Raw genomic sequence first — 15,804 nt, forward strand, 5'->3', positions numbered from 1 at the left:
TGTCGGCTCTGACCAGACATCCCTGTCTGACCTAGTCACATTTGCCAGCACTTGACCCATATCCCTCCAAACCCTTCCTATTCATACACCCATCCAGATGCCTTTTAAATGCTGTAATTGTACCAACCTCCACTACCTCCTCTGGCAGTTCATTCCAAACATGCAACACCCTCTGCGTGGAAAAAGTTACCTCTTAGGTCTCTTTTATATCTTTCTCTTCTCGCATCAAACCTATGCCCTTAATTTTGGTCTCCTCACCCTTAAGTAAAACATCATGTCTATTCAGAACAAAGTGAAGACTGCAGATGCTGGAGATCAGAGTCTAAATTAGAATGATGCTGGAAAAGCACAGCAGGTCAGGCAGCATCTGAGGAGCAGGAAAATCGCGTTTCGGGCAAAAATGATGAAGGGCTCTAGCCCGAAACATCGATTTTCCTGCTCCTCGGATGCTGCATGACCTGCTGTGCTTTTCCAGCAACACACTCTCAACCTTGTCTATTTACCCTATCCATGCCCCTCATGATTTTATAAACCTCTATAAGGTCACCCTTCAGCCTCCGACGCTCCAGAGATAACAGCCCCAGTCTGTTCAGCCTCTCCCTATAGCTCCAACCCTGGCAACACCCTGAACCACTTCAAGTTTCACAATATCCTTCCAAGAGATGGGTGACTAGAATTGCCCATTCTAGTCTAAAAGGGGCCTCACCAATGTCCTGTACAGCGGTAACATGAGTCCTAACTCCTCTCCTCAATGTTCTGACCAATGAAGGCAAGTGTCCCAAATGCCTTCGTCACCGCCCTGTCTATCTACATCTCTCCTTTCAAGGAAATACGCACCGACATGCCTCACTCTCTTTGTTCAGCAACAGTCCCAGGACCTACCATTAATTGCATACATCCCGGTGTTAGGATAAAAGTGGTATTTACGCAGAAGCCAAGGTGGAGGAGGGGGGGCAGGTCAGGGGTTAAGAGGAGATGGGGCCCAGAGTGAGGGAAGTATGAAAGGGGTACGTAACAAGAAGATAAAGGAAAGCAGGCCAGGACAGAAGAAAAACACAGGGGTGGGCTGGGTAAATACCCAGGGGTGGGGGCTGGGTAAATACCCCAGGGTGGCCTGGGTAAATACCTGGGCTGGGTTGGGTAGATACCCCAGGGTGGCCTGGGTAAATACCTGGGCTGGGCTGGGTAAATACCCCAGGGTGGCCTGGGTAAATACCTGGGCTGGGCTGGATAGATACCTGGGGGTGGGCTGGGTAAATACCCCAGGGTGGCCTGGGTAAATACCTGGGCTGGGCTGGGTAAATACCTGGGCTGGGCTGGGTAAATACCTGGGGGTGTCCTGGGTAAATACCTGGGGGTGGCCTGGGTAAATACCTAGGCTGGACTGGGTAAATACCCTGTGATCAGGCTGTAATGCTCTGATCTCTCTCTCCCTCTTTCTCTCAGCTCCGTCTCCTCCCAAACTCCTCTCCTCCACACACGCACTCCCACAACCATCACACCGCCCACCACCCCCCAGGCTCCCATCCCTACCCTTAACCCCTACTTTGGCTTCAGTATACATATCACCTTTCTCCTGCTGCTCTCTGTTCTGATGAAAAGTCACTGACTCGAAACATTTCTGTTGTTTCCTTCCCAGATGCTGGTAGACCTGGTGAGTCTCTCCAGCAATTTCTGCTTTTGTGTGAAACCTCCAGTACCCACAGTTCTTTGCTTAAGATGAAGAATTTCACGGAATCTCGCTTAGATTTTGACCAATTTCAGAGCAGGGTCCACCAAGAGAAATGAAGTCCTTCACTTGGATATGGAATAGACATGATGCTGATTTGATCAGGTCCAGGGCAGCTGGAAACAACTCAAGCTCATACACTGAACATATAGATCTGACTCATTAACCTGTGCTGAGCTTCTGAAAATTTTACTCAAGGAAAGAAGTCAAGGAGACGATAGAAGACCAATTTGGTGAGGTTTCAGTTTTGCAAGAGGGATGAGTATGTTTGATTCATTGAGGAGCTGGGCAGCCACTGGTAATGAAGCCAGCCTTCAACTGTGACTTCTTATTGATCACAGTCAGGGGGCCAATGGCAATGTAATTAATTAATTAAAATGATTAATCTGGAATATAAAGTTAGTCTGAGTGATATTGACAATAACAACTAACATCAATTGAAGTATAAACTCATCAGGTTCATGTCATCTTTACCTGGTCTGGCCTACATTAGACTCCAGACTCGCAGCGATGTGGTTAACTCTTAACTGCCCCCGGGATAGTTGAGGAAACCATTCAGTTCAGAGGCATTTATCAATGGACAACAAATGCTGGTCTTAACAACATGGAATAAAGAGAAGAACGTTTTCCATTGCTCATTAACTGCTACATCTGATGAAGTGATTTCATTGTCCCTATAGCTGGTGTGGATATTCAGGGCCTGTGGTGACTGTTGGGTCTGTCACAAAGGACATACACCCTTTATTTGAAATTTGTTCCTAGTTGTCCAGTTGACCATGTGGAGCTGATATGGGATCCCTTGAAGGATTGTCTAAATGGAGCGAGTGCCTTGAGGTAAGGCAATAGATTAAACTGACCTTTAAACTGAGTTCAACATGATCAAAGAATGCATCATTATCTGTTTGGAATGAAGGCCTCATGATTCTTGTATCACTTTGACAAACAGCTCCTGGGGTGCACAGAGATCACATCTGGCTCAAAAACTAAATGTTGTCCATGAAACACTATCAGCTTCTTTCAAACTCTGGTATAAGAGACCCCCATCACATCACCTAGCTCTCCCCAACACAGCAACTCTGGGAACAGATGAACCTGACATTACAGAGAGCTGGATGGAAATTGAGGAGTTCAGTTAGGTCCCTGCTTTGCAATACATTCCTGTGTCTGAGCCACGGTCACAGACTTCAGTTTGTAACACTGTCACCCAGAGGTTACAGAGTAGGAAATCATCTCCCTGAACATCATCTAGATTGGAAAAAGGGTCGGTATGGAGTTCAATATCGAGTTGGTACCAAACTCTTTGTTAAGTCCAGCTGCTGAGATCCCTAATTGGACATTTGGCTGAGAAACAGAGGGACAATAATGACCTCAGAAATACTGAGAGAGAAGGAACACAATCAGAGAGGCTGGCATCCCCTCGACCACTTTTCAATTGTGAATCCCATCTTTCTCTCTTTTACTGGAGTGAGCAGTTCAGGTCTAGAATGTGCTGTCTGAGAGTTTGATAAGGGCTGGATCAATCAAAAGGGAATTGGAAGGTTATGTGAGAGAGGAGCAGTGTTCAGGGTTATGGGGAGTATGTGGAGGGGGGACGCAAGGGGAGCATGAGGTGAGATGCTTATTTGGAGGGCTTGCATAGGTTCGAATGGCCTCTCTGTAACAATTCTGTGATTCTGAGGAGAGCTGGGAAGTTACACAACCTTAAATCAACCAGGAGCTTCCCGATGGGATCAGTACTGGTGGCTAGTTGTCTGAAGAAAGTTTCCTCCTAACAGAGGAGGCAGTGATGGCGTAGCGAATCAATTGTGGCTCCCACTGCAGATTTACAGGCTGCATGTTGACATAACAGAGCAGCAACAGTGTGCTGTCACCCTCAGTACCAGACTGCACACTCACCCGAGTGACCCCTCCATCCCCACCCACCCCCACTCTCTCCCTCTCCCTCTCCGCCAGCTCAGAGACCTCATAAAATCTGTCAGAGGCACAGGGCAACAATACTCGTTTTGTTCAAGGAGGGGAAAAATTAATTGCCTTCTCTTTTCAAAGCGCATTGCTAGTATTGCACTCCCTCCTCTCTGAACGCTGTGCTTATGTTGGCACTGAGACCAAATGTCTGTAGCTATGTCTGAGTAAAGAAAGAAAAAGCCTTATTTTATTGGGGGGTGGGGGGGTTGGTTGGATCGAAGTGAAATTGCTGGTGTGTGTGTGTGTGTCTGTGAGTGTGTGTGTGTGTGTGTGTGTATGTGCCTGTGTGTGTGTGTGTGTGTGTGCCTGTGTGTGTATGTGTGCCTGTGTGTGTGAGTGTGTGTGTTTGAGTCAGTCAGAGACAAGAGGCAGGATGTGGGGCTTTGGTACTGAGAGAGAGAGAAGTGAGTTTATGAGACAGATGTTTTTCATCTTTGGGAGAGCAGTTGGAGTCAGTGGCTGGAAAGCTTTGGTTGTAAAGAAACACTATCGGTCCTGTTTGTCTAAAGTGGCAGAATTTAAAAAAAGTAGAATTTGCAAGAATATCAAACTGCTCTGTGACTTCTGGTTTGACACAATCCAGTCTTTTCATAAATCTGGTATGTGTCTCGCTAGAATTAAATTATCTTTCCAAGTCTGCCAAAATGTTACTTTTAATGGAAATTCCCCCACAGGGGGTCAATTTGCTTTTTTTTTTGCTTTTTCAGTGGGGTTAAGCAGGGGGCAGTCAGGGTGTAAAGACTGACTGCACACTCAGTGTGAGGTTTCAGGAAACACATTGCTGCCTTGACACTGGGAAAGACATCTTGTGGACACATGTGGAACCTGCGGTTTCTGACTGCAATTTCTCTGTGCGCAAAGTGTGTCTCCCTCCAGCTTCCTGTCACTCTCCTCCTGAAGCTGCCAACTCCAACAAGTGTCACTCCACAACCTCACTGCACTCCTTCATGCCAAAAGGCTGCCCGGCCATGGAAGGCTGCACAGATCCTTCCACAGTGTGGAGAGAGCCTCCCTCAACGTGGACAGATCCTCCCTCAGTGTGGACAGATCCTCCCTCAGTGTGGACAGAGCCTCCCTCAGTGTGGACAGATTCTCCCTCAACATGGACAGATCCTCCCTCAACGTGGACAGAGCCTCCCTCAGTGTGGACAGATTCTCCCTCAACATGGACAGATCCTCCCTCAGTGTGGACAGATCCTCCCTCAATGTGGACAGATCCTCCCTCAACGTGGACAGAGCCTCCCTCAGCGTGGACAGATCCTCCCTCAGTGTGGACAGATCCTCCCTCAGTGTGGACAGAGCCTCCCTCAGTGTGGACAGATCCTCCCTCAATGTGGACAGATCCTCCCTCAACATGGACAGATCCTCCCTCAATGTGGACAGATCCTCCCTCAACATGGACAGATCCTCCCTCAACATGGACAGATCCTCCCTCAGTGTGGACAGATTCTCCCTCAACATGGACAGAGCCTCCCTCAGTGTGAACAGATTCTCCCTCAGTGTGGACAGATTCTCCCTCAGCGTGGACAGATTCTCCCTCAGTGTGGACAGATTCTCCCTCAGCGTGGACAGATTCTCCCTCAGTGTGGACAGATTCTCCCTCAGCGTGGACAGATTCTCCCTCAGCGTGGACAGATTCTCCCTCAGTGTGGACAGATTCTCCCTCAGTGTGGACAGAGCCTCCCTCAGTGTGGACAGAGCCTCCCTCAGTGTGAACAGATTCTCCCTCAGTGTGGACAGATTCTCCCTCAGCGTGGACAGATTCTCCCTCAGTGTGGACAGAGCCTCCCTCAGTGTGAACAGATTCTCCCTCAGTGTGGACAGATTCTCCCTCAGTGTGGACAGAGCCTCCCTCAGTGTGGACAGAGCCTCCCTCAGTGTGAACAGATTCTCCCTCAGTGTGGACAGATTCTCCCTCAGCGTGGACAGATTCTCCCTCAGTGTGGACAGATTCTCCCTCAGCGCGGACAGATTCTCCCTCAGTGTGGACAGAGCCTCCCTCAGTGTGGACAGATCCTCCCTCAATGTGGACAGATCCTCCCTCAGTGTGGACAGATCCTCCCTCAATGTGGACAGATCGTCCCTCAATGTGGACAGAGCCTCCCTCAGTGTGAACAGATCCTCCCTCAGTGTGGACAGATCCTCCCTCAGTGTGGACAGAGCCTCCCTCAGTGTGGACAGATTCTCCCTCAGTGTGGACAGATCCTCCTTCAATGTGGACAGATCCTCCCTCAACATGGACAGATCCTCCCTCAATGTGGACAGATCCTCCCTCAACATGGACAGATTCTCCCTCAGTGTGGACAGATCCTCCCTCAACGTGGACAGATTCTCCCTCAGCGTGGACAGATCCTCCCTCAACGTGGACAGATTCTCCCTCAGCGTGGACAGATCCTCCCTCAACGTGGACAGATCCTCCCTCAGTGTGGACAGAGCCTCCCTCAGTGTGGACAGAGCCTCCCTCAGTGTGAACAGATTCTCCCTCAGTGTGGACAGAGCCTCCCTCAGTGTGGACAGAGCCTCCCTCAGTGTGGACAGATCCTCCCTCAGTGTGGACAGAGCCTCCCTCAGCCAGCGCAGATTGTCCCTCAGCCTGCAGGCAATATTACAGAGGGGTCACTGCGCAGGATTGCTGAAGTGCACTCCCTCCAGCTTTTCCCTTCATCTCTCAGGAGCACAGCTGACTGGTGAAGGGTCAGCTCTCACTGTAGAGGCTTCAAGGTGATGTGCACTCCAGTGCACAGTCACGGGAACTGTCCCTGCCAGAAGTGTTTAAACTGAAACCTCAGCTGTCTCTTTGATTGGATGTAAATATCTAATCGCACCACTTACAGGAAGGAGGCTTATCTGTGGAGCATGGGGCAGGTGTTCAGTTCCTGCAGTCCCAAGGTGGACTGCTCCATCTCAAATAGACAGAAAATCTCAGGAACACAAAGCAGAGACTTTAACCTGCCTGTCCAATTCAGTGTACGCAGTTAATCTTCCTTCCCCTAATTCTTTCACAGGATGTGGGAGTCTCACACGGCCAGTGACTCGTGCATAATGAGTTTAATTGATTTGCTTTTTTCATCTATGGAATATGGGCACTGCTGACAATCAGGATCAGTTTCGTTGCCCATCTGTAATTGCCCTTGAACTGAATGCTTCACTTGGCCATTGCAGAGGACAGCTCAGAGTCAACCACGTTGCTGTGGGTCAACAGTCACATGTAGGGCAGAGCAGGTAACGTTAGCACTTTCCTTCCCTAAAGGAGATTCATGAACCAGATGGGTTTTTAACAACTGACAACTATTGTCATGGTCACCAGCACAGAGCCTAGCTTTATATTCCAAACTTTATAGATTGGATTTAAATTGTAACATCTGTGCTGGTGGGATTTCGATGTCCGTCTTCATGGGCATGAGCCTGCATCTTGAATTATCTCCCAATGAAGTGAAATTATCATTACACCACCATCCCCTCAATGAGTTTAATGCTGCAGCCAAAATGCTGCCTGTCAAACTCAGCACTGACCGTCCGACAGTGCGGCACTCCCTCAGCACTGACCTTCCAACAGTGCAGCACTCCTTCAGCACTGACCCTCCGACAGTGCGGCACTCTCTCAGCACTGACCTTCCAACAGTGCAGCACTCCTTCAGCACTGACCCTCCGACAGTGCGGCACTCCCTCAGCACTGACCTTCCAACAGTGCAGCACTCCTTCAGCACTGACCCTCCGACAGTGCGGCACTCCCTCAGCACTGACCTTCCAACAGTGCAGCACTCCTTCAGCACTGACCCTCCGACAGTGCGGCACTCCCTCAGCACTGACCCTCCGACCCTGCGGCACTCCCTCAGCACTGACCCTCCGACAGTGCGGCACTCCCTCAGCACTGACCCTCCGACAGTGCCCACTCCATCAGCACTGACTCTTCAACAGTACGGCACTCCCTCAGCACTGACCTACCGACAGTGCAGCACTCCTTCAGCACAGACCCTTCGACAGTGCAGCGCTCCCTCAGCACTGACCCTCCGACAGTGCCCACTCTCTCAGCACTGACCCTCCGACAGTGCAGCAGTTCTTCAACACTGACCCTCTGACAGTGCAGCACTCCTTCAGCACAAACCCTTCGACAGTGCAGCACTCCTTCAGCACAGACCCTTCGACAGTGCAGCGCTCCCTCAGCACAGACCCTCCGACAGTGCAGCGCTCCCTCAGCACAGACCCTCCGACAGTGCAGCGCTCCCTCAGCACAGACCCTCCGACAGTGCAGCGCTCCCTCAGCACAGACCCTCCGACAGTGCGGCACTCCCTCACCACTGACCCTCTGACAGTGCGGCACTCCCTCAGCACTGACCCTCGGACTGTGTGGCACTCCCTCAGCACTGACCCTCCGACAATGCGGCAATCCCTCAGCACTGACCCTCTGACAGTGCAGCACTCCCTGAAATATCCACTATAATTCTTGTGTTCAAGTCTTCTTGAGGGATTGGAACCTACAACCTTCTGACACCAAGAAAGAGAGCATTATCCACAGAGCCACTGTTGATGATAAAGATGTGGCTTTGGGCTCTGGAACAGAATAGCAGACTAATGAAGGAAGGAGAAGAAACATTTGCATATTTTCATCAACATTCTTGTCTCAACTGAGAACCAAGTGAACCTGCTCCTGATTGCTGTTGGAACGTTCAGCCTGAGTGTGCTTTCCAGGGGCTGTTCCTCCATCAGCCTCTGGAGCTGCAGGAACATCCAGACTTGCCAGAAAGCAGGGACCACAGAGCAGGATGAAACAGTGGCTTAAGAGGTCTGGACAAAGTGGCAGACTGGCAGCACCTAACACAGGCCCTTCATCTCAGTCAGTTGACCTCAGACATGCTTGTATCAGGAAAGCCTCATAAAATCCATCTGCCGCGGGTGGTTTCTGGCTGGAGAGGCAGCTCAGCCTCAGCTCAACTCTGTTCCAACTCCACTGCTGCCAAATCCCAAGCTGACATTGAGTACGAGAACATTGCAGACTGTTCAGCCTCTTGAGCATGATCAGGCATTCAATCAGTCAACAGCTGACCTGTACTTTAAGGGATCAGGCTGTTAGGCTAAGTGTTTGGGTTTATATTAAGATCAGGGATCGAGGTTAGAGTTAGGCTTTGGTTTATGTTTGAAAGTTGGGTTCAAGTTTGATTTTATGATTAGGGTTAAAGACTTAGGAGTTACGTTGACTAAGTTAATGTTGGGGTACGGGTTGGGTATTGAGACTGAGTTAAGGGTTAGCTTATGGTTAAGCTGCTACAATCAGGGTAGATGTCTGCTGAGTGCAGTAATGTGTGATCTATACAAATAGTTATTTCACTGGCATCACTGATGACTGAGTTTGTGTGTGAAAGCGAGATGCCTGGTTATTTTACTGGGAGGTACCAGTTCAGTCTGCATACGGTGAGTCAGCGTAGCAAGTCAGTGGGTCAGTAAGATTGGTTTGGCACTGGGTGTTTGAGGTCAGGGTGCTGGGGGAAATATGGGGGAGAAGGCAATAAAGAGATAAACCTAATTTTTGAAATCAAATTCAGTTTGATTTAAAGAGGATAGGCAGCTGTGGGGTCACGAGGCACTGGGTGAACTCAGTGGGGGAGGCGATTTCTGTCATGATCTGAAACTTTTATTATATAGTTTCTTGAACTTGTATTTCAACAAATTACATTTAAAGATTTCACTTTTATTGTTGACATTAGGACCCTGTGAGGGAGGGCAGGGGCACGTTCAGCAGATTGGCCCTTTTGATGCTCAGGGATCCACTTGTTTTTCGGGATCTCTGGTTTCTAAGAGTTAATTTTGCTGCCATCAGTTTATGAACTGCCTGTATTCCGAAAGGAGGATTATCAGATATTGGCTTAAAAAACAGGAATTGGTGAATATGTCAACTTACACAGATTAAGGTAAACGATGAGAGAGGTTGTCCATCTCGTCTAACCCTGGTTAGGCCCTCCTTGGAGAGTGTGCATTGATCTGGGCACCACACCTCAGGAAGACATGTTGACCTAGTGGGGTATAAAATAAGTTTGCAAGAATAATAGTTGGACTTCAGGGGTTAAGACAGAGATAAATAGGTTCTTAATTAGTAAGGGGACCAAGGGTTATGGGGAGGAGGCAGGAGGGTGGAGCTGAGAAACATTATCAGCCATGATCGAATGGCAGAGCAAACTTGATGGGCTGAATGGCCTAATTCTACGCCTATATCTTATGGTCTGGTGGTACACAGGGGTACACATGATACAGAGTGGTACACAGGGGTACACGGTGGTACATGGTGGTACAGAGTGGTACTGAGTGATACACAGAGTACAGAGGTGTACACAGTGGTACAGAGTGGTACACAGGGGTACACAGTGGTACATGGTGGTACAGAGTAGTACACAGGGGTACACGGTGGTACACGGTGATACAGAGTGTTACACAGGGGTACATGGTGGTACAGAGTGGTACACAGGGCTACACAGGGGTACACAGTGGTACAGAGTGGTACACAGAATATACAGGGATACACAGGGGTACACAGTGGTACAGAGTGGTGTGGTGAAATGGCAGGCAACTGAAGTTCTTGGTCATTTTTAATGACAGAGCATACATGTTCTGGAAAAGAGCAGCGGTGTAGAGCAGGCCACATTGTGAGGAGTGAATACAGAAGACTAGATTGAGGAAAGTGTAAGTAAATCACTGCTTCACCTGGAAGGTGTGTATGGGGCCTTGAATAGTGAGGAGAGAGGAAGTAAATGGGCAGGTGTTCCATCTTCGGAGATTGAATAAGAAGCTGCCATGGGGCTGTGGGTAGCTGTTGGGATTGAAGCAGGGGTGGACCAAAGTGTTCTGGAGGGCACAGTCTTTGTGGAATACTCACAAGGAACAGGAGGGGAATATGTCTCTGTTAGAGGCATCTGGAGGTGGTGGAAATGGTGGCTAATGATCCTCTGAATGTGTATGCCGGTGAGATGGTCAGTAAGGAGCAGGGGACCTTGTCGTTGTTGTGGTAGGGGGTTGAAGTGCAGGAGGTGGGTCAGACTCAGCTGAGGGCCCAGTCAACCACAGTGCTGGGGAATCCTCAGTTGAGGAAAAAGGTGTACATTTCTGAGGCCCCTCCCCTACAGAAGGTGACATCATCAAAACAGATGTGACAGAGACAGAGACTGCTGACAATGGTCTTGTTTCTCTCTAACTGTAATCTTAGCTCCTTATCCTGTGAACCTGGTTTCAAATGAAACATTGTCTCAGGTTTGCTCTTTCCCATTGGTCTCAGTGCAGAGTCAGGTGTCTTTTCAATGACTGTTTTAATGGGTATCTACCCTGCAAACCTTTCCCCATTGACACAAGAGACCCACTGATTGGAGCCTTCTCTGCATCCTTCTCAGGGACTAGGTTATTTCTCAATGACTGAGTGACCAATTCCAAGAAACAAACTCCAACTAGCTTTTGAGCAGAGCACCAAGAAGGCCATATGCCCGAAACGTCGATTCCCCTGCTCCTCCGACGCTGCCTGACCTGCTGTACTTTTCCAGCGTCACACTCTCGGCCCTGATCTCCAGCAGCTGCAGTCCTCACTTTCTCCTAGTTTCAGTTTACCGTCAGTTTCTCTGCAATGCTGGAGGTAGATCAGCTGTTTCCATCATTACACCGGTGGCTCTAGTTCAACAGCCACTTCATTGGCTGTAAAGCTGTTTAGGTTGTCAAAATAGGTGCCAAAACAATGCAATACTGTTCATCTTTATTGTTTTTTCCCTTTGTATATTATGGCCTAATAGAGTGGATCTGAAAGGTATAATCACTAGCAGACTTCCTTCAAGTTCCACTTGCTTTGTTCAATATAATTCATTATGTAAAGTAACTCCATGTATTTTAATCATCGACTGTGTCAGACTTTATATTTATTTGGGCTAAATTAAATCAGTGAGAGATCTGTCACTTATGTCTGTTGGCTGGATCCTTCCGCTACCTCAGGGCAATGTCATTAATCACCATCACTTTCTCAGGTTTACTCCGAACACAATCGTGACCAAGTACATTCATAAATTTGATGCGTTTTTTTAAGCTGAACTTTAGGTTTTGAAGTGAGTCTGCCTTCTGAGGTAAATGTAAAAGGTCCCATGGTCATTGCTTCGGAGATGAGGTGGGGGAATTGACAAAACAAATAGAAGCAGGAGTAGACCATTCAGCCCATTGAACCGTCCTGCCATTCCCAATGGCTGATCCTCAGCTTCAATCCTATCATCCTGACCACTCCTCTATCCCATAAATCTCTGGGAAATCAAGAATCTGTCCACCATATCCCTCAGGGTAATCATCAGTGAAGTCTCCAGAACTTGATTATCCCTCAGGCACGCTGGGCTGGTTGAGTCAACAGCTTCAGTCAGTCTAATATATACTGCATATTTCAATAGGATTACTTGCAGATTATCCCATCGTGATCTCATTACTGGTTGAGAGAGCTCGCTGTGCGCCAATTAATTGCCAAGTTCCTCACATTTCAAAAGTGATACCAGTTCTTTTTAAAAAAATGTTCATTGTTTAGAAAGCAGATTGAGACATCCTGACATGTGAAAGATGCTATATAAATGTACGTTATTTCTTTTCCCCTTTGTCTTCTTGATTTTTTGTTTGACTTAATGGAGTATTCCACTTTGTTTAAAATATTCAGATGTGTTTTCAGAAAGTATCAGCCCTTTTTCATTCTGTGCTGACCAACATTTACTGCATTACATTTGCAAAGAGAAAGTGCAGATTATTCCTCATCAGCTGCGAGATAATGGTGTCAGTCTGATGGGTCTGCAGTTATTTGACATCTTTAACAGCTTCCCTTTATCATTTTACTTGTGGGATGTGGATGTCACTGGCTGGGCCATCCATTATTGTCCTGGTAGGGAGCTGCTTTCTTGAATTGCTGCAGTGCTTGGGCTGAAAATGTGTTGCTGGAAAAGCGCAGCAGGTCAGGCAGCATCCAGGGAACAGGAGAATCGACGTTTCGGGCATAAGCCCTTCTGCAGTTCTTGGGCTGTAGAGACACCCACATATTGAACGGCTTAGCAGGCTCAAAGGGCCGAATGGCCTGCTCCTGCTCCAAGTTTCTAATTTTTCTATATCAATGTTTTCTACATGAACCCACCAGGAGGGACTGCTAAACCTTGACTGTCATCTTCGCTTTCAGCATCCTTCATAATGTAATAGTCACTCACAACCTTCACTAAAGATGCCTGGTCTGTGCAGCCTTTATGTGAAATATAATGTTGAATTGCAAGCAGTTAAGGAATGCAATCACTGTATTGTTGTTAGACATTAAACAACAGCGATTTCTCAGATATTGGTGTGATCTCTGTACTCGAATGAACTCCATGTCGATATTTCTAATCAACCCATTCCGACAGCTGTTATGACAGATCTCTGAAGCAGGTGGGACTTGAACCCAGGGCTCCGGGTAGAGGCATTTGTCCTGCGCCACTTGCTTAATGACCAGGTACAACTTTAATCTGGCCTGTTCTTCTTAATTATTCTAAACTGATTCCTCTTTCTGAACCAAATACCTTTACAGAATACAGAAACCAGCATAAAACTCCTTCATTGTTGGTGCTGTCACTTTCCCATGGAAATGTTCCTTCAGATTTCTCCTGATGAGAGCTGCTATTATTTGTTATCCGAGAATTCCCTTGTTAAAACTGTCTTCCATGTTCTCTCTCTCCTTGTCTATAAAGCTCAGCTCTTTGGCCAAACTAGTGAACATTCCTTCTGTTATTTCAAATAGAAACAAAATACAACAAATGCTGAAAATCCGAAACAACAGAAATTGCTGGAGAAACTCAGTGGAGGAAGAAACAGTTAACATTTTGGATCTAATATGACTTGCCTTTTTAGCTCCTTTGATTTGCTGTGGATTTTTGTATACTCATGTGAAACACATTAGATGTTGTCTCAGGTCAAAGATGCTGAAGAGATGAAAGCTGTTGATGCAGCAAGATTAGAGAGTGGGTCTGTGGTTAGACTTGTTCCCAGGCTGTCTGCAGTAGGAGCATTTTGTACAAGAACATTGGAGATAATTCTACTTCTCTCTGAAACCACTTGGGGTTAAGGAAACAGCCTGGAAGTTGCTGGTGCTGTTGATCTCAGAGGATCTGAGGACAGTAACCATGAACATGTGAATCATTTCTCACCCTGCACACTGAAATCCGTGTGTGTGGCGTATGTAACACTCCGGACTTTTAGCAATGTCTCCTGAATATGAAATTAAATGTGACGTGAAATTGTAGCTAATTTACCAAATATTATCACAGATTGAATCAAAAAGATTAAAAGTTACAGTTCGCAAAGATTTTATCCGCAGTGCAGTTAATAGCAACGTTCCAGAAACCGCTGCATAGGATTGGCAGGTAGGAATGGTCGGATACAGGTGGGAATGGTTAGGTACAGGTGGGAATGCTCCGGTACAGGTGGGAATGGTCAGATACAGGTGGGAATGGTCGGATATAGGTGGGAATCTCGAATACAGGTGGGAATGGTCACGTTAAGGTGGGAATGGTCAGATACAGGTGGGAATGCTCAGGTACAGGTGGAATGATCGGATACAGGTGGGAATGTTAGGCTACAGATGACCTGATGGTGTTAGCTGTTAACATCTGATCACTCATCCAATGTATATCAATAATTAAAAAGTTTTGGTATCAACAGCTTTTCCTCATTTTCCTTCTTTCTCTTTGATTCCAGGCTCTTCAAGCAGCAAGACAACTCCTCCTGCAACAGGCAACTGGCCTCAACTCTCCTCCAGCCAATGACAAGCAACAGCAGACAGTCCAGGTTTGTATAACACATCAACCGGGTACAGGGCTGGTTAGCATGTGTAAGATAATGGGCAATGTTAATGCCCAACCAGCCATGTATGAGCAATCTGTACTCGCCATTGAAAGAGCTGTCTCTGAGACACACATTGGAGTCAATAACTCCCCTTTACACACAGTACATGAGCTGACACTGAGACACACACACACACACACACAGTACAGGAGCTGACACTGGGACACACACACACACACAGTACAGGAGCTGACACTGGGACACACACACACACACACACAATACAGGAGCTGACACAGACAGACAGACGCACACACACAGTACAGGAGCTGACACTGAGATGCACAAATACACACCACACACACACACACACAGAGTACAGGAGCTGACACAGACACACACACACAGTACAGGAGCTGACACAGACACACACATACACAGACACACAGTACAGGAGCTGACACAGACAGACAGACACACATACACACACACACACTCACACACAGTACAGGAGCTGACACAGACACACATACCACACACACACACACACACACACACAGACACCACATACACACACCACACACACACAGACACACACACAGTACAGGAGCGGACACTGAGACACACACACACACAGTACAGGAGCTGACACAGACAGACAGACACACACACATACACACACACACTCACACACAGTACAGGAGCTGACACAGACACACATACCACACACACACACACACACACACAGACACCACATACACACACCACACACACACAGACACACACACAGTACAGGAGCGGACACTGAGACACACACACACACAGAGTACAGGAGCTGACACTGAGACACACACACACACACAGTACAGAAGCTGACACACACACCACACAGACACACAGTACAGGAGCTGACACTGAGACACACACACAGAGTACAAGAGCTGACACTGAGACACACACACACACACACACACACACACACACACACACACACACACACACACACACACACACACACACACACACACACACACACACACACACACACACACACACACACACACACACACACACACACACACACACACTACAGGAGCTGCCGTGAAAACAATATCCTGGAAATTGGCTGAGGAACCAACATATAATTTTCCCAGGAGGATGCAGCAATGCTGCCTGCCTGCAGTTATCCATCCCGTTCATGTGAGACCATTTGAACAGGTTGAGCACCATCCATTTGAGAGAATGTGGCTCTGATGAAGGACACTCTATCGGGATTCATTTTTATTGGTTCCTGGTCAATAACTACTGCTGCT

General features: G+C 47.6%; 1 protein-coding gene across 8 annotated transcripts in view; it reads left to right on the top strand.

The window, feature by feature from the left end:
* foxp4 (forkhead box P4) overlaps positions 1-15,804 on the top strand; it is a 396,512-nt gene that overhangs the window by 162,867 nt on the left and 217,841 nt on the right. For all 8 annotated transcript variants that reach the window (XM_087973402.1, XM_087973403.1, XM_043716312.2 and 5 more), the window contains exon 3: positions 14,405-14,494. In XM_087973402.1, the coding sequence (XP_087829528.1) occupies positions 14,405-14,494 (90 nt within the window). The remainder of the gene's footprint in view (positions 1-14,404; positions 14,495-15,804) is intronic.

Source organism: Chiloscyllium plagiosum, unplaced genomic scaffold (assembly GCF_037043375.1).
Source record: "Chiloscyllium plagiosum isolate Xiang-an unplaced genomic scaffold, Cpla_swu_hap1 HiC_scaffold_26, whole genome shotgun sequence".
In the NCBI taxonomy this organism is placed as follows: domain Eukaryota; kingdom Metazoa; phylum Chordata; class Chondrichthyes; order Orectolobiformes; family Hemiscylliidae; genus Chiloscyllium; species Chiloscyllium plagiosum.